The sequence below is a fragment of the Gorilla gorilla genome, chromosome 2 (genome assembly GCF_029281585.2).
Source record: "Gorilla gorilla gorilla isolate KB3781 chromosome 2, NHGRI_mGorGor1-v2.1_pri, whole genome shotgun sequence".
NCBI classification, from domain to species: domain Eukaryota; kingdom Metazoa; phylum Chordata; class Mammalia; order Primates; family Hominidae; genus Gorilla; species Gorilla gorilla.
This window is the reverse complement of record NC_086017.1, coordinates 195,663,928-195,687,122: the sequence shown is the minus strand read 5'-3', so window position 1 is coordinate 195,687,122 and position 23,195 is coordinate 195,663,928. Positions and strand designations below refer to the sequence as shown.

At 57.7% G+C, this 23,195-nt stretch overlaps 1 protein-coding gene across 1 annotated transcript; it reads right to left on the bottom strand.

The window, feature by feature from the left end:
• EPHB3 (EPH receptor B3) lies at positions 1-20,561 on the bottom strand. Its single transcript, XM_019023078.4, has 16 exons — positions 19,952-20,561; positions 10,965-11,029; positions 9,171-9,843; positions 6,362-6,517; positions 5,212-5,553; positions 4,928-5,052; positions 4,578-4,737; positions 4,389-4,497; positions 3,929-3,981; positions 2,796-2,918; positions 2,461-2,708; positions 1,778-1,993; positions 1,517-1,666; positions 1,230-1,423; positions 987-1,142; positions 1-881 (listed from the first exon to the last, which is right to left on the bottom strand). Exons 1-16 carry the CDS (start codon positions 20,064-20,066, stop codon positions 773-775), a joined length of 2,994 nt encoding a protein of 997 aa, XP_018878623.2. The 5' UTR covers positions 20,067-20,561; the 3' UTR covers positions 1-772.
• Positions 20,562-23,195: the final 2,634 nt, after the last annotated feature.

Below are 23,195 nucleotides of genomic sequence, written 5' to 3'. Positions count from 1 at the left end.
TCATCTTATTGCCTTTATTCTGCTGTCGGCCCAGCTGGCCCCATTGTAGGGCACAGGGCCAAGCTTTTACACGCTCACCCATGCTCTCTGTGCAGGCCAGTGCGTGCACACACACACACGCGCGCACACACACACACACTCACACATCCCATCTCTGGCTCTGAGAGTCAGTCTCTGGGGGGGCAAAGGGCAACTCCTCAGCCTGCCCCTGCCTGCCCTTTTATGACAGCACCAAGGGCGGGGGTGGGGACAGGGCCCTCAGCCCCCAGAACAAATCCCTGTGCAAACTGGAGGTGCAAGCTGGCTTCAGGATGGTGGTGTCACATTTCCCCATTCCTGGAGTCCCCTCCTCCAGTTCCTGAGGGAGGGACTGCTCTCCGCCTACCTGGGGGGCCAGACCCCTGCCAGGGCTGGGCCCTGTGGAACCCCGGCTTACCCCAGCCTGACCCTGCCAGGACCTCCAGCACTGAAGAACAGACAAGTGTGAGGTTGTGGGGATCCCCTGCTGGAGAGCAGGAAGGTCTGGGCCCTGAGGGGCTTGGGGAGGGGGTCATCACCCCCTCTCCTAATCCATCTTCAATATGAAGAGGTTTGGGGCACACTTCCTGGGGAGGGAACACAGGCCTGGAGAAGTCCCAGCTTGGGCCTTTCCCAAACTTCCAGCTTCTGGGCCACAGCCTAAGGCCAGGCATCCAAAAGTCCAAGAGTCCGAAAGTCCAGCCGGCCGCTTGGCATCCCTGCACGGTCCTCAGGGTCCCCGTGGGAGCCGGTGTCAGACCTGCACAGGCAGCGTCTGGTTCATCTGCAGCCGCATGTCCTGGATACTGCTCAGGATCTTCTTCTGGTGGCCGGCCAGGGTGACCCCAATACGGAGCAGGTCTCTGCAGGTGGAGCAAAATTAGGATCAGTCCCTTTCCTCGTGCCCTCAACTCTGGGCCCAGCCTAGGGCCCCCTGTCCTGCTCCTCCAAATCTGAGGCACACTTACTCTGCCGTCATCTGGGCCACCAGGTCAAAGGATGCAAACCCCGCACTGACGAAGCTCTCCTTGTACCGTCCCATCTTGATGGCATCCAGCCAATCACCAACTGTCGTGAAGGTTGTGTAATCTGGGACCGTGCGGTCCAGGAGGGGCTGTGACATGCTGTGGGAAGAAGAGAAGGACCTGGTGAGTCTTGAAGGTGGGAGATAGGGCTACTGGCTTGGTGGGAGCAGAGGCAGAGGTACTAACCCAGACTGAGCGCTGGCGATGACCTTGAGGCTGGCAGCATTGCGGATGAGCTTGTCCAGGGTATTGACAATCTGGGAGAATTTGGGCCTGAGGTTCCGGTCCCGCACCCAGCAGTCCAGCATGAGCTGGTGCAGTGCTGTGGGACAGTCCATGGGTGGTGGCAGCCGGTAATCCTGCTCCACGGCATTGATGACCTGGGCCGAAGGCAGGGAAACCCTGAGTGAGCTGCTGCCATGATCCCCAGCCAGCACCCACCTACCCAGCCACTCTGGCTTAGCCTCACTCACATCCTGGTTGCTCATGTCCCAGTAGGGTCGCTCTCCATAGCTCATGACCTCCCACATGACAATTCCGTAGCTCCAGACATCACTAGCAGAAGTGAACTTCCGATAGGCTATGGCCTCTGGGGCAGTCCAGCGGATGGGGATCTTCCCGCCCTGGTGAGGGGGGCACAGGCCCTTCACCCTGTGACTCCGGGCTGCCCCCCAGGCCCGAGCCCCTGGCTGATAGGCCCCACCCCCAGTCTCCCTCCCAGCGGCTTCCTGTACCAGGGAACTGGTGTAGGTAGGATCGGAGGGGTCATCCTCCAGGAAGCGGGAGAGGCCAAAGTCTGAGACTTTGCAGACCAGGTTGCTGTTGACAAGGATGTTGCGAGCAGCCAGGTCGCGGTGCACATAGTTCATCTCGGACAGGTACTTCATGCCAGCAGCAATGCCCCGCAACATGCCCACCAGCTGGATGACAGTGAACTGCCCATCGTTGAGCTGCAGGCAACAAGCAGGCTCAGGTAAGCCCATTGCTCCCATCGGCCCATGGCCTGCCCACCTGCCTTCCCTCTCCGAGTACTCAGACTCTACCTCGTCTCTCCTGCAACCATGTCCAGAGGGCCCTGAGGGTAAGTGAGCTGCCCTACTATGTGTCAAGTATCTTGTAGACAACATCCCAATTAATCCCCATGAGGACCCACTAGCTCTTACCACTCCCATTCTACAACCAGGCAGCGGAGACTCAGAGAGGTTAAGTCACTTGCCTGAGGTCACACAGGCAGTAAGGAACAGTCAAGATGTGAACTCCCATACTTAGGGCTATGAAGGCCCTGCCATTTCCCTGCACCAAGCCACCTCAGTAAATGCTTATGGACTTGAATAGGGGCTGTCTGACTTGTGGGAGGGGATGGTGAGCCCAATCCAACTCTCTGGGGGAGGGAGAAGGCCTGGGGGCTGGCTCTTACCCGGAGGAAGGAGTCCAGGGCGCAGTTTTCCATGAACTCAGTGAGGATCATAACTGGCCGACTTTTGGTGACCACGCCCTCGAGCCGGATTATATTGGGGTGATCAAACTGACCCATGATGGAGGCCTCGCTTAGGAAGTCCCGCCGCTGCCTCTCGGTGTAGCCCACCTTCAGCGTCTTGATGGCCACAAACACCTCTCGGCGGCCAGGCTGTTTCAGTCGACCACGGCACACTTCCCCAAATTCCCCTGCAGGGCACAGGGCACAAGCTATGACTCACCCCTGTACCCAGCCTGCCTCAGCTTCTCATCTCTACTGTGCCCCGGGAGACTCACCAGCTCCAATCACCTCCTCGATCTTGACGCAGGACACGTCGATCTCCTTGGCAAACTCCCGAACAGCCTCATTAGGGTCCTCGTAGGTAAAAGGGTCAATATAAACCTTCATTCCAGGAGCAACTGGAGGGAGAAGAGGTGGGCGTGAGAGGGTAACGTCAAGCCAGCCTCTCCCTGCGATGGGCACAGCTCCAGCAGGCTCCCTGCTGAGCCCAGCCCCATATTCCTCTGTGTTGCTGCCCTAATCCTCCAGCTCCCGTGAGAACTCCTGGTGACCATAAAGGCTAGACACCTAGGATTCTACTCCTAGTTTTTCTCTCTCATCTCTCATCACATCCAGACCTCTCTCAGATTCATCCCTCCCCTGGTTCCCACTGCCCCGACCTTGTCCAGGCCTTCAACACTCACACTATTCCAATAGCCTCCCAGCTGGGCTCTCTGCCTCTGGACTTTTCCCACTGAGCTATCCTGCATACCGCTGTCTTCCTAAAACAATCCTTTCATTGTATTACTCCCCAGCTTGAGAGCCTTTCCAATTACCTATGGTGGAGTCAAGTCCAGACTCCTCTGCCTGCCTTTCAGGACCCTCCGAGGGCTGGCCACAGCTACCCAGCCTGGCTTCCCAGCAGCTGTCAAACCAGTCTTCTTGCTGCCCCCACAGTTGGGCTCCTTCCCCACCCCGCCCACTACCTTCCAGAGGCTCCTCTGGCCAGGAATGCTCTCCCTCACCTCCCAAAACCCTGCTCATCCCGCCTGGCTCAGCTCAAGTCCACCTCCTCGAGGAAGCCTTCCTCTTCTCTAAGCTCTTAGTGCCCTTTACAACAGGAGCACCCAGCTCAACCCTTAATTGTTCTCAAATTGTTTCCTGTGTGTTTGCATCTTGTCTTTCCCACAGGACTAACTGCCTTTAGCGGGAGAGGTCACGTCTCAGTCATTTCTGGGGCTAGCAGGAGTGAGTAGGGGCCCAGGGTACCCGGAGTGAGATAGGGGTCAGGAAATGCCACTTGACTGGAAGTGGGAGGGGGCGTTCAGGGTTTATCTCTAAAGAATGAAGTCCCAGGCAGGGAGAAGGGTGTCTGAGAGCCCTGCAGGGTGCTGGGAGAGCTTGGGGAGGGCGGCAGGGACAAACTCACTGTACTGCTGCAGCTTCTCCGTGTACTCCGAATCAGAGCCGTGTCGCTGCTTCCTGTAGGGTGGCAGGGTGGAGGGCAGGCCTGAGACAAGTCATCTGCCTCCCTTTGTTCAGGGCACCCTTGGGCTCACAGAAGGGGCAGAGAGGATACAGGGGATGGCCTGGGACCTAGTCCCACAGTTGGTGGTCACAGCAGTCTCTGGGTGTCTGAGCAAGGGGTTCAGTGGACTCAGTCCCTAGGGAACCTGCCCGGAGATTCAGGGAATGGGGTATGGAGAAAGGGCAGGATGAAGACATAGGCAGGGATGGGAGAGGGCTTCTCCAGCAACGGCTGGCCCCAGGAGGGCTAAGGCCCTGGGTCTGAGGGAGGTGGTGGCGGCTCATCTCTGTGGCATGAGGGCTCTAGGATGCTAAAGGGCAGTTCGAGTCGGCCCATGGAGCAACAGTGGGCCTGGGAGTACCTGAGGCAGACGATAGCGATGACCACGACAGCCACCACGAAGACAAGCCCAGCTGTAGCGGAGCCCACGATGAGGGGAAGCTGCTCCTGGAGCTGCTGGGCCCCGGAGCCTGGAGATAGAGAAGGGGCTGCTGAGTGGAGGGACAGAGAGTGAGGGCCGCGATGGGGACAGGCGCAGGGGGCTACTAACCTCTCTCACTTGTGGTCTCAAACTCGGCAGGGCGGCTGTACTGCCCATAGCCAGCTACTGTGCGGGCACGGACCTGGACCACATAGCGGGCATCAGGCCGAAGCCCGTCCAGCTGCACGGAGTTCATCTGGCTGGTCACTGTGGAGGCGATGCCCTCACTCTGCAATGCCAGGAGAGAGGGGGCACCCTCAGGTGGGTCCTGAGGCCGACCAGCCCCTATTCACACCCAGGCCTGCCACATGCCCCCTCCATACCCAAGGCCTTGCTCCCAAGGGCCCCATCATGATCCGGGGGTAATTTTCTCAGCCCAGCTCAGCCCAAGGCCTCCTCCTGCCCCTTGAGGTTCTGACCTTCTCAAAGTACTTCATCTCGTAGTCCAGGATGACTCCGTTGGGCCGCTCTGGGGGTGCCCAGGATAGGGTGAGGCTGCTGCCTGAGCTGCTGTGCAGGCGTAGTGTGGGCACTTCAGACGGGGCTGGGAAGAGCAGAGGGCTCACCAGGGGCTCGCTGGACCCTGGCATCCTTCCCAAAGACCCACTTCCCATGGGACCCCCAGTGGTCCCTTAGCAGGCCCTGGGACACCTCATCCAGGAGAAAGTGACCCAGGCCCTACCCTCCAGTGTCCCCTCCTCACCAGCCTGGTTTGTGGTGATATTCACAGCCGCATAACGAGGCGGCAGAGGGCTCTTGCCCGAGACACCGTTGACCGCCTGCACCTCAAAGGTGTAGCGCGTGTGGGCCAGCAGATGGCTGATGTGGACCCGGCGCTCCGTCAGGCCCAGCTGCCGAGGCACAAACTCCACGTTGTCATCACAGCGTGAGCAGGCTGAGGCCCCTCCAGCCCCATGGCACTTCTTGCAGATGACATTGTACAGGAGGTCATCCCGGCCACCCAGGTCCCGGGGCTCACTCCACTCGAGGATCAGTGAGGTTTCATTCACATTGGAGATCACACCTCGGGGTGGAGATGGCACAGCTGTGAGGAATATGGAGGGAGAAGGTAGTGAGCTGGGGGCTCTAGGACCATCCCTCTGCCCGGAGTTCCAGCACACTCCAACCTGCTTTCTACCTCCTTGCCTTGCCTCTGCTTTGATAAGCAGAATAACGTTCCTACATTTCTTCACCAGGCAGACTCCTATTTATCCTTCAATACCAAGCTTGTGATATCACTTCCTTTTGGAAGCCTTCCTTGATTCGTCCTTGCCCTATACTCTACATGTACATAAAGCAATTCCTAGACAGCCTTCTAGCCCAGCTCTTAGTACATTGTGGTCATTATCTGTTTTTACACCTATTTCTCCCACCAGGTTGTGAGCTCCTTTAGGACAATGACTGTATCTTATTCACCTCCTCACCCTCGATACCCAGCACAATGCCCGGCACACCGAAGGCCAGGGCAGAGAGGAAGTGGGGCACCAGGCCACCCTCAGGATGTGAGGCCCCCTCCATGGTTAGAGTGGGGCTGGAGAGAGGCACTTCTATACAGAGGGAGGGGCAATGGACTAGAAGGCCAACTGCTAAGCTCCTAGCCAGTTCCTAAGCATGGCTAGGAACAGGTAGGTGCTTAGCAAGTGTTGGTGGGAGGGATGAGCCGGCTGACCTGGATTCTGGCTGAGGGGCAGTCACCTCCCAGTTGTGCCATGTTGAGCACAACATCTAACTTCCCTGAGCCTCAGCTCCTTCTCTGGAAAATGGGGCTATTCCTAGTGACTGCTTAGGCTTCCCAGGCTGGCGCCCCAGAGGGAAGGCCTGCAGAGGGAAAGAGAGGTCACGCGTTCACTCACTGGTGCAGGCACTGTCCGCAGAGTCCGAGTCTGCACGGTAGAAGTTATTGTGGCAGGTGCAGATGCTGGCGGCTGGGGAGGTGGTACGGCTGTTGGGGGGACATGGGAGGCAGGGCCCCTCTCCCTGCTTCGCCTTGTAGCTCCCAGGGGGACAGGCTGTGGGGGAGAAGAGGATGAATGGGGCTCACCTCCCTTCCCTGCAGACACCAGACCTCCGCAGCTCCATGAGAACCTGGCTTCTCCCCAGCCTAGGTCTGGCCCCTCCACCTCCTAGACTGTGGGGGCAATGCTGGGATTGCCTAACTCCAGCTGCAGCTACAAAAGGCCCTATTGCCCCATGGAAACCCCACGTCAGCGGATTCCTCCCCGCCCCTGCCCCCCTCACCCCTACCCCGGGGCCTCATGGACGAAGACGTCAGCCCCATCACCTGGACAGCCTGGGCTTGTTGAGGCAGGGAAGACAGAAAAAGACAGAGGAAGAGGTGGGGATGAGGAAGAGACCACCGGTGGGCTAGCAGCACCCGGCACTGTGGAGATGCCCCACCTCTCCCCGAGGCTCCAGAAAAATCATTCCTGAGGACCCTGAAGGACACCCTAGAACAGCCAGGAGATGGGGCCTTCACAGTGAAGCTCTCGCCCCACCCACCAGGCGCAGGCAGCAGCTCCTGTCTGCCCTTGGGCAGGGATGGGGGCTGAGGACGGGTGAGAGGAGGAAAGAAAGCAGGCAGGAAGGCTGGGGTCACCTGGAGTTCAGAGGCCTCAAGTGTCCACAAGGGGACTCACCCCAGAGCAAGCCCAGGGCCTGAGCATCCCTTCTCCCCAGTCTTCCCTCCTGCCATCTACCCTTGGGCCCCTGGACACAGGCTTTGTGGATTTATGGTAGCCTTATCGTGTATTCTTCACACTGGAACATTTGCAAGTCAAAGGAGGCACTAGTAATAACTGTGTTAGGATAATGGGCATAAACCAAGACCCTCCTAGACACTAAAGTGGGTCACTGCCTCTCCATATGACTGCCTGTGGAGGGGGACACCCATAGGGGAGAACGCCCAGCGCTAGGGCTTGCCCTTTTCTGGGGTTTCATCTGCCCTCACGAAGGTGATATTCCACCCTAGCTCTTTTGAGCCAGTGGGGGAGGGGGCAGAGGCCAGGCCAGCCTGGTTGCTATGGGAACCAGCATGCATTTCCTGCCGGGGACCTGCAGAGTGTTAGCCCCTCTTCAGGCTGTCAGGCTCATCACCCCACCCCCTTTCTCCACTTAGGAAGAGGAAATCTCAGGACAGATTCCCATCGAGAAGTGGAGAGGGCCCGGGAAAGGCGCTGTTCACCTTCCCATGACAACATGGCCTCGCAGCCAGCTTCATGCTGCCAAGCCCCTCTCACGCCTAGGGCTGCCATAAGAGTCATCACCTACCCCTCAGAGCTGTAGGCTGCAAGCCCCAAGGAAGAAAATCGGGCAGAGGGAGTGAAAGACAGGGCCCTCAGCATGCCATCCTGCATGGCAGAGCACAGGAGGAGGCTTCCGTGCCAGCTTCCACATTCTCTAGCTACAAGGCCTGTGCACAGAGCTTCTCCAAGACTCAGTTTCCTTACTGGCGAAATAGGGAGATGGCAGGAATCTACCTCACAAAGACTGGTGAGGCTCAGTGAGAGAACCCCTAGGTGGACAATTTTGATGACTCCGAAGCCTAGTACATAAGTCTTGGCAAGCCATCGGAGGCAGGCCTCCTGAACTCCTCATGTATACAATAAGGGCAGAACAGCCCAGCTCTCGTGAATCCCAGGGCTCTGGAGACTCATGGCCAACACTTAGCTGGTGGCTGTGCTCCCATGTGCCAGACACTGTTCTACGGGCAAAGCATTGCTCACATAAGAAGCCTCACTACAGCCCTATGAAGGAACCTCTATTATTTTCCTCATCTTGCACATAAGGAAACCAAGGTTCAAACAGTTAAGTAACTTGCCCAGGGCCAGGAGTGGTGGCTTACGCCTGTAATCCCAACGCTTTGGGAGGCCGAGGCGGGTGGATCACTTGAGGTCAGGAGTTCGAGACCAGCCTGACCAACATGGTGAAACCCGGTCTACTAAAAATACAAAATTAGCCAGGTGTGGTGGCACATGCCTGTAATCCCAACTACTCAGGAGGCTGAGGCAGGAGAATTGCTTGAACCTGGGAGGTGGAGGTTGCAGCAAGCCAAGATCGCGCCATTGCACTCCAGCCTAGGCAACAATTGTGAAACTCCATCTCAAAAAAAAAAAAAAAAAAGTAACTTGCCCAAGGTCACGTAAGTGGTAAGTGACAGAGTCAGGACTCAACTTCAGGGACTGGGCTCCTAACCACTGTGCCATTTATATACTGCCTCCCAAGGGGCAGAGGAGAGCGCAGGGTAAAAAGCCATGCACAAGGTACCCACAGCCCCCGTGCCCTCGGCCCTGGGGCCGACCTACCACTTTCAGGGTGAAGCATACACTCAGGCCGCGACAAAGCGAACATCTCTGCCAGCCTTCTAAGCTTCTGACTGCGTTCTCCAGGTGCCTGCTTGCCAAGGATTCTGCATGCTTCTCTTCCTCTCTCTTTAATTTCATTTTTTCTCTTACTATCCTTGTGTCTCTCCTCATTTTCTCTCTCTTCTCCCTCCTTACACAACCTTCTCTGCATCTGATCCCCACTCTTCCCTTTCCTGCCTCCACTGTGGACCTGCTCCCAGACCTCCTAGTCAGATAGCAAGCAGGGGCGGGGGGCGGGGTGGTAGGTAGCTGTGGCCCAGGCCCTCCCAACAACCCTTTCCCCAGGACAGTCCCCACTCACGGCGGCACTGGGACTCCTTGGCAGCTGGCTCATGGCCGGTGGCACAGGTGCAGGCACCCACAGGCACCATCCACTCCCCATCGCCGTTGCAGTAGAGCTTGAGTGGCACCGACACCTCCACGGCGTTAGGGATGCAGGTGCCAGGAGCAATGACCAGTGAGGTGGGCTCCGCCCCAGTGAGGGTCTCGGGGAAGAGTGCGAAGCCTGCGGTGGTGGATGCACACTTCTTGTAGAAGGCGCGCACGGAGATGAGCGACATGCAGGCGCCCTGGTCCTGGAAGGCCAGGTAGAAGCCAGCCTTGGAAAGTGGCCCAAAGCTGCGCACCTTGGTGTTGACACGGCCGGCATCCAGCCGCGAGAAGCTCTCATCGGGTGCGATGGTGTCCACTTTCACGTAGGGGTTCTCCATCCAGAAGGGGGAGGAGGCTGAGGCCACATCGCTGTCAGCCTCGTAGTAGAAGAGGTTGAAGGTCTCCTTGCAGGAGCCAGGGATGTTGGGGATGCTGTTGCAGTCACGCACAGTGAACTTGAGCTCCACATAGACCCGCTGCACATCCCGCCGCCAGATGAACCCCGTGCGAAGCCAGTTGTTCTGGCTTGACTCGCGCACATTACACACCTGGTATGTGCGGATGGGATTCATGGCTTCATCGTAGCCACTCACCTCTTCCCACTGTGCATGGACCAATGAAAAAGACAGAGTGAATGCCTGCATTTGCCAAGTGCTTCCCTCGTGCCCAGATCTGCTCTATTTACTTCACACGGATGCTTCTATGGTGTGCAGTGGCTGAGCATACAGGCTATATGGGTTCAAATTCCAGCTCTCTGCCTGCTGTGTGATTATGGGTAAGTCACTTAACCTCCAGGTGCCTCAGTTTCCCCATCTGTAACATGGGGATAATAAAGATGTGTAAGGAATAATGACTTTAACTGAATAAAGCATTTAGGACAGGACTAGGAACTTGGTAAGTACTGCAGGAACATCAGCTATATTTGTTATCTTTATACCTCAGTTTTATCATCTGTAAAATGGGGCTGCTTGGAACTAAATGAGGCTGTGAGGAATTAAATCAGGCTAATAAATGTAATGGGCTTGTAGCAGTGCAAGCACTTCCGGGCTACTGGCTGTCACTATCAACATCGCATTCAATCTTCACAACAGCTCCATGAGGAGCCGCATCTGTTGTCCCGACATTTAGAGATGAGGAAGCCAAGGCTCACAGAAGGGAGTTTTGCCCAAGGTCACACAGTCAGGCCTGGTGACTGCAGGGCCTGTAGTGCCATCGTACTCCAGGGTTCTAGGGCTTAGAGCAGCCATGAAGGCCATCTAGGGAGATTAATTAGAATATTTGAGAGAGGTCTGGACTGCGGGAATTTAACAGTCAAGAAGTGGCCACCCAGAGGGGTAAACGGCCTTGCCCAAGGTCACACAGCAAGTTAAAGATCTAGAACTAAGGTTTCCAAGCCCGTGTTTTCTCCAGGGACCCAGGGAGGAGGGAGATGGTGGGGATGGACATGCAGAGGGCTGTTAGGAAGAGAGGGAGAGGGAGCGGGAGCTGGGGGGCACAGGCAGGCAGAGGGGTGAGAGATAGAAATGCCCACAGAGAAGGACCATGAGGTGCTTCAGAGGGTCACAAGTGAGGATGATGGGGATAGCACAGGAAGTGAGGGTGACAGGCAGAGGGCAGAGGCAGCCCTCCTCCAGGCCCTGGTGAGATGAGGGGGCACGGAGGCTGGAAGTAGGGGGAGGCCTAATGGCAAACAACACTCAGGAGAATGATGGGAAAGTCTCACCCCACTTTCTGGATGAGATGTCCACGCCAACTCAGATGTCACCCATTTTGTGTCCATGAGGGTCTCTGGAGGAACAATGGAGAAAAAGGTCAGGGACTAATCTCAGTATGAGGAGACAGAAGAGATCACAGATGAGCAAAGTGGCTCACAACTGTAATCCCAGCACTTTGGGAGTCTGAGGCAGGTGGATCACTTGAGGTCAGGAGTTTGAGATCAGCCTGACCAACATGTTGAAACCCCATCTCTACTAAAAATACAAAATTAGCCAGGCTGGTGGCGCACGCCTGTAATCCCAGCTACTCGGGAGGCTGAGGCAGGAGAACCGCTTGAACCTGGGAGACGGAGGTTGCAGTGAGCCGAGATTGCACTACTGCACTCCACCCTGGGCAACAGAGAGAGAAACTCTGTCTAAAAAAAAAAAAAGAAAGAAAGAAAGAAAGAAGAGATGGCTCAGGAAAGGATTCCCCCCAGGCTCCACTTTCCACAAGTCCTGAAAGCTTCCAGTTTCCCTAGCCTAGAGGAGACCCTGCGGCCATCCCCAGAGATGTCACAGCCCCAAAGATGTCAGGTCGGGCAGGCTAGGGGTGGGTGCCCTGACCCCAGGCCTGAGTTAATGAGGCGGGAGCAGAGGCTGGTCCACACACCTACAGGCTCTGCTAATCTCCACACAAAGGGGCCGGCAGAGCCTTTATCCTGGAACAAAGGGCTGTGTGCTTCAGACCCTGGCCCCGGCCTCCCCTGACTGCGTTCCCAGCACAAAGGCCCAGCCCCACACAATGCCCAGGGGAAGGGGAGGGCAGTGACAGGCCAGAGCCAGCTCCCACGCAGCACCTACAGGTGATGGGGCAGGGATGCGCTTTGAGGGTGGAGAGGGGACCACCAAAGCCCCAAACCAGCTCTTAGTTCAATTCTTCCTGCAATCCTTGGAAGAAGGTACTGTTGGTGTACCCCTTTTACAGAAGAGAACACTGATGCCCAGACAAAGAAAATACACTGCCTAAGGTAAAGTTGCTAGGACTTGGGGTGAGGGGACAAGGGTGGGTCAGGTTCAGGTATATCTGACTCTATAATTAATCCCTTGCACTCTGACTGCAATATGCCCCTCTGTAAAGGAGGGATGAAAGAAAGCCTAGAAAACTGCCTATCATTTAAGTCCCAACAGAGCTGTTGCCTCCTCCAGGAAGCCTTCCGTGAACCTCCAAGGCAGGGTAAGATGCCCTCCTTTGTGCATCAAGGGCCAGGGGCTTTGTCACAGTACCCGGCCTGTGTTCTGAGCTGGTTTCTTCTCTGTTTCACCTTGTTTGGTCATAGGAGGGGCCCGTTAATGTTTCTGACATACACTTGCTCCCTTAGGAACCTGGTTCTGCGCTCTGGCTGGATGTCACTACTCTCAGAAAGACAGTGTGACCCCCAGATTAGACCTGGATCAGGAAAGGAAGGAAAGAGGTGCCAACTCCTTTCCCGTGGCCTGGAAGACAGTGCAGCCAGCTCTGAAGCTGGAATGGGGCAGGGTTGCCCCAGGACCTCTGGAGGCCTCTACATCATCCCCTCTGGGTGCCCAAGTGGGGAAAAACCCAAACCCCGCGGCCACAGGCTTGCAGCCTTCAGTAGTTTCCCGGAGGCTGGGTCTGAGCCGAGGACGGCGGAGGACCCCGTGGGTGGACAAGGCAGCTGTGACCCCAGCCCCCGCTCCATGTCAGGCAAAGGGGCCGCAGGCAGCAGCCATTCATTGCAGGGAGGGAGGCTCCTCCCGCTGCCGCAGCCCCTGGTCCCCTGAGGGCCCGGCTGTAAGGGGAGCGATCCTGGCCTCTGGCAGACAGACAGACAGACACAGACATTCGGCCGCGGGGGTACTCGAGGGAAGCCGAGATGCTCAGAAGCCGGGGCCCAGAGACAGGCGGGGAGGGAGGCGGGCGGGGCAGCGACTGGAGCTGGCGGGCGGTGGGCGGCACGGAGCCGGAGGGATGTGCGGAGCCGGCTGGAGGGGATCAGACAGCCGGGATGGCCGGCGGCTGACTACAAAGACAGGGAGACCGAGAGACGCGGAGGCCCGAGGAGACAGAGACAGAAGGAGGTTGCCAGGCGGCCTCGTCCCCAGCCGGCAGCCCGAGTGTCAGTCCCGGGAGCCGGCAGAGCAAGCGCGCCCTGCCCCCGCAGCCAGTCCTCCCGCCGGTCCGCCCGCCGGAGCAGGCCGGGGCTCCAGCCGCTCCCTCGCGCCGCCTCCCTCCTCCCTCTCCCTCACTTCCTTCTGCTCAGCCTGTGCCAAACCCATCTGGAACTGTTTAAACCCAAATATTCAGCCCCCTCCTCCTCCAGCCAGATTCCTCCACAGTTTAAAACAAGCCCTGCGCTGGCTCCGGGAGGAGGGAGCGGAGGGAGGGGACGACGGAGAGGCGGCGGCGGGAAGGAGGGAGGGAGCGAGGGAGGCAGGGAGGCTCTTCATTTCTGTTTAATTTCTGGGGAGCGAGAGAGGGAGGGAGGGGATCGGCCCTTGGCCATCGCTCAGCCTTGGCCATCGCTCAATCTCGCCACATTTTTCCCATTAATGAAGAGAGGACTTGGGTTTCCAGTCATGTGTGCCTGAGGAAGGGCTCGGTCACTCCGGTGGGGAGGGGGCCGCGTGCTCTCGGTTTCCCCGTTTCTCAGGGGGAGAGGAGGAGCCTGCTCCCTTCAGCCTGCCCAGGCACAGAGGACAGGGCAAGGCCCTCCTCAGCTCTGGGGTGCCTGGTCCCAGCCTTCGGCAGGAGGTGAGGGGGATGTGGAGGGGGGGGTCATAGAACCCATCTGTCCGTGGTATTGGGAGAAAGAGACCCGGCCCACCTTTTCTGTGCTGTGTGTGCGGCGTGTGCATGTGTGTGCACGTGTGTGTACGTGTGTTGTACATACACACGTTGGGACGGGGGTATGACGGGCAGCGGGTAAAGACAAAAGAGGAGTGAGTGAGCAAGTTCTCAACTCCCCCAGCTGCCTGCTGCACCCCATCCCTCGCCGTCCTGCCATGTATCTGCAGGAGGCAGAGGGGAGAAGAGGCTGGCCACCCTAGACACTGGGCTCTGTCAAGCAGGAAACCACAACTGCCCAGCAAAGTCACCAGGGAGGTAGGCACCAGGCCTGGGGTCTTTCGGGGACTGGAGCTTGGATGCTCAGGAGCTAAGCAATACCTCTTTCAGGTTTCCACAGGGCCACGGAGAGCAGCCACGTGGCAGCAGCTGTGTGGCCCTCGCCCATGCACAAACACACAGATGCACGCGCAGCATCCAGTCCTGGGGGCTGGGCTCACTCCCCGCCACCGGGGCTAAAGAGCGACAAGTCAACACATATGGTGGACAAAAACACACAAAGCCACAGCCGCCCACAAACACACACCCAGCTTCACACAGAGCCATGGTCTGTCTTTCTCAGACACACGGATGCATATGGTACAAACAGATTAGTCTTCCTTAGACATTCATATACAGTGAATCTTTCCTACACAGAGATCTGGCTTGCTTTAGGCGGACCCACGCTTCCAGCCTACCTATGTGCAGATTTCCTGAAACATATGCGCACACAGAGGGCACGCACCCCCAACCCTGCAGTATGTTCTCCTTACACACCCAATTGCACATGCTATCACCAGCTGCAAGTCACACAGTCTTCGGTGTAAAGTGCAAACACAAACACCAGTTTCCCTGTATAGACTTGGCGACATGCTCTTAGTCACACAAACTACAATCAGCTGCAAAGTCACAGATGTCCAATGACACTGAAACATGCCACAGCCCCTGCAAAGGAGCACCCTGACATGGTGTAAGTATCAATACCTAGATTTGTGTAAAGCCTCAGAGGTGCATCCTCCATGCACCTGCAACACACGCACACACACACACACACCCTGCAAGCGTGGTTCTGTTTATGGGATGTCTTCCAGTGGGGTAGAGGAAGAGTTACTGGGAGAGGGCAGTACCCCTCATCCTGCCCCCAACACTCTGGTGCCTCTCGCTCAGGCAGGGCAGCCACATGGGCCACTCTTGCAAGGGAAGCAGAGGTGCTGGGGCAGCCTTAGCCAGAGGTGTAGGGAAACAGCCCCAGCCCTGCTTCCTGTTGTCCTGGCTTGGGCAGGAGCTGTCAGTCAGGTCACGAGGCTGGGGTGGGGCAGGGGCATGAAGATGATTCTGGGTGTGGCTGGGTGCGGCCTCCCCAGGTATAGCCCCTGCCCAAGTAACAAGCCACTTCCCTGCCAGCACAATGGCACCATCTCCAGGGCCCCTGAGCCCTTGGTAGAGGGTAGCTCTCTGAAGAGATTTGGCTTCAGAAGCTCTGGGCAAGGCTCTTCCGCTTGCAGGTCGAGGACCTTGAGCAGGGCATGAGGAGGACATCATGGGCACCCTGGCCTGTGGGAGGGGCACCAGCTGAGGGCCTACCACCTGCCCTGGTGGAGGGCCAGGCCCCATAGCACCCTGGGAGCAAAAGTGTCATTGAGACCCAGAAAACAAACAAACAACAGAAAAAAACAAGCCAAAACAAAAAACAGAAACACAAAACGACTAAAGACAGAAGCAGCAAGCCTTCAGCCCAAATTCCAGACTAGGGACTTAGAGGTGGAAGGAAAGGTCAGCACCAGGGCTGGGCCCGCAGAGTGTGCAGCGGGGCAGGAGGGCAGGGGGCCAGGGTCTGCGCAAGGAGGAGCACCCTGGAGCAGTGCTATGCCACCCGAGTTGGACACCCTCCTCCTCTTCATGGAGTCCCTTCCTCAGCCACCAAGCTGGCTCCCCTCCCATGGGTCAGGATGTGTACACACGTGTGCCAGCCTGTACACACAGGGAGGTCAGCGTGAGGATCAAGGCGTCTTGGGGGGAACCTGCCATGGGACTGGAGAAGATACATGTTGTGGGGAGCCTAACTCACCCAGGGCCACCTCCTCCTTTCCTGCCACAGCCCCTTGGCCCCCATGTCTGGGATGGGTGGGGAGGACATCTCAGAACAGAGAACACATTTTGTTTTTCATTCTTCCCCTCAGATCATGGGGGTTTATAATTAAATAAACCTGAGAGGGAGAAGAAGGGGAAAGAAGCCCAGGGCGGGGAGCCCAAACGCCTCGGCGCTCATCCATGCCCCCACCCCACTGTGGCCCTGCCAGCAGCCAGAAGGACGGGTGGACAGCTAGCCCTTAAACTGAGCCCTTCAGCCCTTCCTTGTGATGCTGGCCACACTGGGTCTGGCCAGGAGGCTGGGGGCAGAAGGGAATAGGAGACCTGGCACCAGGGCTAGCCCTTGGGCAGGGGGCCTCTCCCATCCCATCAGGTGCCCAGCTGTATCCAGTCCCCTCCACCCCTCACCCCCCCAGCTGCCCAATCCCGACAAACCAGTTTGACTCAGCACAACAGGCAGGGCTACAATTTTCAAACTATGCAGGCCTGGTGATTCAGCCTCTTCATGCTGTTTAATTAGTGGAAGGCCGTGCGGCAGAGGCCTTGCCCACGGCAGCTTCGGCAGCTTCGGCTTCAGCTCGCAGCAGCCGCTGAGGCTGCAGTGGCAGCAGCAGCAGCTGTGGCTAAAGACAGGGCAGTGCTGAGCAAACTGGTTCTTCCAAATACCTGCCGGCCCCCAGCAGTCGCTCAGAAGGCCAGCTCCTGACAGACAGGGATTGGGTTTGGGGGTGCCAGAGGCAACTCAAACAAGTGAGCAAGCCCTCCAAATCCCGGCCCGCTGTCCCCTCTCAGTTCCCATGTTCTCAGGGGTCACTCCTGCTGCCCCTGTGAAGGAGGTGGGCTCTATGCTGTCTTGTTCCCTCAGAGACAGGTTCCACTGCAGTGACAACTCAGCTACCAAGGCTTGGCTGGAGGGGGACGTGCTGGCCCCACCTCCTGCGATCTGGTAACTGTTTCTCTTTTCTCAAAAGGATATCTTCCCAGCAGGGATCTCTCCATCCTATCCCAAGTATAGGGGTGCTGGGGTTCAGACACCATTCCTCATCTCAGGCCCCATTCCTAGTCTGTTCCCCATTGGACTCCACCCTCTGACCCGTTGATGGCCCTGAGGGGAGAATAATCTTGGCTTTGGGGAACTGGGGAACATTACTCAAAAGGCGAGTGGGTGACAAGGTGGCCCTGTTTCCCTGTGGCTGTGGGTAAAGCCCAGGGCAATTTGCACAGGGGAAGGGACAATCAATCAGAGGGCAAGGGGAGGGCATGTTTTCAACCACGAGGACAAGCAAGGACCCAGGCTCCATCCACATGGAAAACTGATGACAGCCTTGGATGCAGAGTCTTGGTGACCCCCAAGTGTGCAGGAAGGGAAGAGGAACCAGGTGCTAGACAGCATCTAACTAGGGGGTACATGAGAGGTAGCAGCCAGGGCTCAGGGACCCTGGGCCAAAATAAATGTCATGCCCCAGACACAAAGAGCCACAGGGCCAAGGGCAGACCAAATCCTGATGAAACCAAATGGTAGGTTGGATGGAGAAAGCTAGACCCCCCACCTGTCAAGCTGGAGGGGCTGAAGAGATCTTCAGTGCTATGGAACCCACATATCCTGGTCACAGCCCAGGACCTCGAAGTCCACCCATCCACATGCCAAGCCCCAGAATACAGGAGGGAGGACAGGCAGAAAACAGCTGCCCACTGGGCCAGCTCTCTCCCCATTCCTTCCCTCCCTGGAGCTGCAGGGAGATGTGGGGCAGACAGCCCCACCCCCAGCCCCCTGCACCAACCTTCCCTTTCATCTTTCCTCCCTCTAACCTCCCTCCAGCAGGATAAGGGCACACACTCCTGAAGCTCCCCAAGGAGCAGACCCTAGGGTAACAATAATAATAACAGCTAATCCTTGAATAACAATACCTATGCGCTGAGCACTTTGCACACATTAAGAATTCAGTACTCAGAAGAACTCTGTGAGGTCGGTGCGGTTCCTATCCTGTCTCCCAGTGAGGGACAGCCAGAGGGTGGGTAGGTGCAATGTCTGCGCTGGGGTCAGCACCTTGCATTTGTTCCCTCACATTCTCCCACGCACGAACTGGAGACCAGAGGGTCTGAAGTATTGCAAAAGTGAAGGAATTGGTGAAACCACCCTTGTAGGCACCGCTGCTTCCCAGAGGCATCCCATGCTGGCCTGGCCTCACAGCCAGGGAGTAGCCCTAGCTCCCACTTCACAGTGGAGGGGAGGTGGGCAGGCCGGGAATGGGGAACGAAAGGTCCCGCTGCCCCCTCTTCCCGGGCTGCCCCAGCACATCAGGACTCAGCCTTCTGGACAGCCCCCCAGCTGCTTGGCCTGGAGGCTTGGAAGCTTGGGCTCCTGCTAGGGCCTGGACTCCTGAGGGTCCAGTAGGTGATGAGGGTTGAAAGACAGAAAGGAAGGGAAGGGGGGAGGGAGAAGTGAGCCTCCTCATGTAGCCCCTGTGCACTTGACCCAAACCACACTCCCACTCCACACTCAGCACCAGCACCCACCACACCCACAACAAGGGCCTTGTGGCCCGACACACACAGGTGACACACAGCCCCATAAGTGTATGAGTGTGTGTGTACCAATGTCGCCTCTCCTGGACTACGACGCAGAGACCCAGACACAGATCTGGCAACTAGAACAGGCTCCCTGGCTCACACCCTCAAGGCAATCAACAACAAAGCCCCACACTGGGTTCTCATGCCTGCGATCCTATCACACACATGTGGGTGAGTGTGTGCGAGTGTGGGCGAGACCTCGGTGTGTCAGTCTGAATTTGCATGTGTCCACCCGTGGGACTCGATCTGTCAGCACGGCAGGCTCAGAGATGAGGAGGGTGGGGGATCATAGGAGGTCTTTCCTCTGGAGAACATTAGAACGCACCAGAGGATGCCTTTCTCTCTGAACTGTGTTCTTTTTTCCTTCCAACGTTTAAGTTTACCGATTGTGAACATAAGAACAAGCCAAGTTCCACAGAATTCGTGTTTTCACTCCTAAACTAAGAAAGTAACTAGATCTGTTAAAGATACCCCAAATAAGTACTGCCTTTATTCCAATTGCCCTCGAATTTCTGTGGCGTCCCTCCCTCCACTTTAGGGAAGGTTCTGACCCCCTCTCATTTAATGGCTCCGAAATTCTTGGAAATGGGGCGTGAGTGTGTGTGGGCCTCCCTATTGTTTGTGGCTGGTGTTGGGGCCTCTGTCCGCGGCAAGCTTGTGTCAAGTGGCATGCGTGTGAGCTCTCCTGCCAGCGCCAACAACGCCGGGCTGTTCATCCAAGTACAATCATTTGGAAGTTGGAGCTGCCCCCCACAGCAGTCTTGGCAGGTTTCACAGAACCTATTGAGAAGCCGGGCCTTTTCCCACCAGCTACTGAGGAAGGCGCCGGGCTCTGCTGCTACCTGGGGCAAATCCCGCAACTTCAGGGGTTCAAATGGAGACCCAAGCCCTGCTAGAAGGCGGAGAGGGAGCCTCCACAAAGGGTGCGGGGGCCCGCGCATACAGCACCTCGGGTGTAATTGGCGCCTGGTAAACCATAAACAATAACAGGCCCCCGCCTGTCCGCCCCCGCAGCGGTCCCCTGACAAAGCGGGGTGCTCGCACTCACACTCTCACAGTTAACTCCAACGGGCTCTTCATTAGGGCCCCCCAACCCGGGGAGTCCCGCTTCGCCCCCACCCGCCACAGCCCCGCGGCCCTCGCCTTGCCTGTGGGGTCGCCCACACGTCCTCGACTTCGGGGGGTGCCGGGAGCCCCACTTCTCTGCCGTGAGTGTGGGGGACTCCCGCGAAAGCTCACAGCAGGGCCAGGACTTTCGGGGACGCTCGTCCCGAGTCTAGCTCCCCGCGATCCCCCAACCCGCGGGCTGCCTGCCTCCGAGCCAGCTCCAGCCTCCGAGGCGGCTCCAGGGGCGGCCTCCCCACCCCATCCCTGGGCCCCGGAGCGGGCGCCGGTGGCGGGGCCGCCTCCGACGTGCGCTCAATCCGGGTCGGACCCACGCTGCTAGCCCGCAGCCCCGCGACCCCAGGCACCTTGTTCCCGGGCGCGCCCCCCGACGCCGCTCACCTTCCAGCGCCCGGCAGCCGGCGGGCAGCAGCAGCGGCAGCAGCAGCAGCGGAGGGAGCAGCGGCAGGAGCCCCGGCGGCGGCGACGGCGGCGGCGGCGGGCGGGCTCTGGCCATGGCCGGGGCAGCTCTAGGAGCCGAGCCGGGCCGCGCCGGGCCGGGCCGCGCCGGCGGGGCTGCAGGCACCCGAGAGAGGGTGCGCTCGGCGGGCTCTGGGGCAGGCTCGCGTCCGGTCCCAGGAGATCCAGGCGAGGAGGGAATGCAATCCAGGCGGGCGGCTCCGGGACCGAGGCGGCGGTGCACCGAGCCCGGCGATCCTGGGGATGCGGACAGGTCGGTCCCGGGGGAATCTGGACGGACCGGTCCAGGAGGATCCGGGGCGCCGGGGAGCTGGGTGCCTGAGGACTTGGGGGGCGGGCCGGGGCAGGAGGGTGCAGGTGGTCGTGATTCGGGATGCACAGTAATCTGGCGGTCAGCTGCGGGCCCGACTGGGATCCGGGGCTTCGGGGGCGCGCGCCGTCCGGGGTCCGAACTGGGATCTTGCTGCGCCGCTCGCGTACTCACTTCTGCTGTCCCCAGCGCTGGCGCGGCAGCTCTGGGCGAGAGGGGCGGGACGGCCTGCCTGCCCGTCAACGCTGAGGCCCCGCCCCTAGCGGCTGGCCACCCACTCACAGACCTCCAGGCAGGCTGGTTCGGCCTCGAGAGCACTCAGCTGGAGTTCAGTTGGCGGTGTCTCCGCCAGGCCCACCCTCGGGGTCTCAGGGGCCCGGAGTGGGCGGGGCTAAGGAAAAGATGAATTAGATTGGGCGGAGCGATGCTGTCCATCAGAGGGAGAACCCCGCCCCCTGGCGCCCATTGGCGATTAGTAACCTAAACTGAGTCCGAGGAGGTGCCAACCAGCTAAGACGGACCGGGGGCGCCCCCATGTGGCCCGCGTCTGCCCTGCGACGCCCTCATGTGGCTGTAGCTTAGCGCTACCTGGGGGGACCCCCACCGCGATGTATCCTGTGACAAGGGACTTCATCGTTTCTTCATTCTTTCACTGGGCTGCGTATTTAGTCATTCATTCAGCACATCTTTGTGAGCGCCCACGATGTGTCAGACTCTAGTACCTGCGGGTGCTACCGCAATGGACAAGACAGAGGCTTGTGTTACTAGCTTAGCAGTGGAGGACGTGGGATTAAGTCATCGCTGTAGAGTGTAAGGAGCTTTATTGCAGAGGAGGAAGAGTTCATCGAGCGTACGTGAGGGCGACGGCCAGTGTCCGGCCCTGAAGAACTGGCATTCAAGCTGAAATAGGAAGGATGAGCAGTGAGTGACGGATTGTGTGTTCCGGGGGAGTGAGGAGGGGAGCAAATACTCTTTGTGTGAAGACCTAGGGGCAAGAGAAACTGTGATTCACTGGAGGAATCCGAAAGAAGTTCAGAATAGCTTGAGTGTAAGAGGGACTGAAAGGAGTTCTTAGAAGTAGGTGTTGGGGGAAGAAGGAATTTTTTTTGGACTCATGATAAGGCCTTCCTGAGAGCTAGGGTTTGAAGTAGGGGCATGACTTTGGATGATCATGGCTGCTCTGGGGAGCATGCATGGGCAGAGGCCATGGTGGCAGCAGGGAGACCAGTGAGGGTGCTGTGCAGTGCGCAGGCAAGGGAAGATGGTGGCTTCGGCTAGCGTGGTGGCCCTGAGGAGGGAGAGAAGCTGGCAGGTGTGAAGTGTATGTAGGAGGTAGAGTTCACAGGAATTTGTGATTGGTTGGTGGAGAGATGTGGTAGGTGAGGACGTCAAGGAGAACAGTAGGTTTCTGGTTTGGGCAAATGGACTTCTGCCCCATTTATTCCACAAACATTTACAAAGTGCAATCAACACTCTGAAACAGTAACTCGAACTTATTGAAAGTTATTTTATACAGCCTCATTTTACAGACAAAACTGACATCCAGAAAGGCTTAGTGACTTTCTCAAGTCACATAGCTAAAAAGTGGCAGAGATGGGATTTGAATCCAGGACTTCATAGCTTTTAAATACATTTCATCAGAAAACTACAAAGGACCTAGGTACTTGTTTAAAACTCAGAATTCTAAGCCACCCTTTCCTACCTCAAATCTTGGAACTCAGAATCTCTGGGGGTTGGGGCCCAGGGTTCTGCATTTTTAACAAGCAGGTGGTTCTGATGCACCTACATTCTGAGAATCACCATCATCGTGCAGTTCTCCCGTCCTAACTGGAGAAACCTCCCTCCATGGTCCCTCAGAGCCTTCCCCAGCTATTTTGATTTCTGCAGGCAGAGAGTGAGAAGTTAGATTCTGAATGACCTCAGAAGCAAGACAGGCACACTTAGTCCTTTCACCATGAAGTGCCCTAGCTCTAGTCCTGGAAGTTCCATGAAAGTGAATGAGGTCAGAAATCCAGTGGTCAAGGACATTTCTCTGAAAGAGGTCAGTCCTGCTGGTCAGAGACAGAGGCATGTGTGGGTACATGGGGCTGGGGTCCAGGACTGCCATGAGTCAGAGGCCTGGCTTCCAACCCCACACCACCCTCAGCATTTCTGCCACCAAGATCTGTTCTCAAGCCCTAGGGGCTTTCAGAAACATCACTCAGGGCTCCAGACCACAGAAGGGCTCTTGGAGATCATCTCATACAACTCTCCCATTGTAGAGCCGAAAAGCCTAAGGCTCAGAGATGTGTCCCCTTACCCTGCAGTCCCCCATGCCCCGGAGTGCTGGCTGGGGTTGGACACAGAGATATTTCAGCAGGTGGCCTGGCAGCAACACATCCCCTAAAGCCCCGCTCGTTGTAAGGCGGATCTGTGAAGCCGCACTTCTGTTTGCTCAGCATCTGTGCCAGGCGAGGCCTCACCCTGGACAAACACAGCCAGCCAGGCGGCAGGCACCAAGCTCCTTTGTTCTTGGGTCTGATAGCAGAGGCAGCAGGGCCAGCAGGTAACGGAGGGCCTGTCCTCACCGGATGTTGGCACTGTGGTTCCCACGGGAATGCTTCCTGGAGAAGACTGGGGTACTGGCTATAACAGCCCAGGGCAAGAAGGTGACCACCTGGCAAAAGAAGGGCTTGGAAGGGGGCAGAAGGAAGGATGAAGACTGAAAGCTAGGCAAGATAAGGAGAGCTGGGATGCCTCATTTCTTTGGGGATAGGTGGGCAGAAGGTCCTACCCTTCCTGTTTCCAGGCAGAGGCTGAGGTCCCAAGGAACCCAGGAAGCAGGCTCTGACCTTTGATTTTGGCATAAAAGGGGAA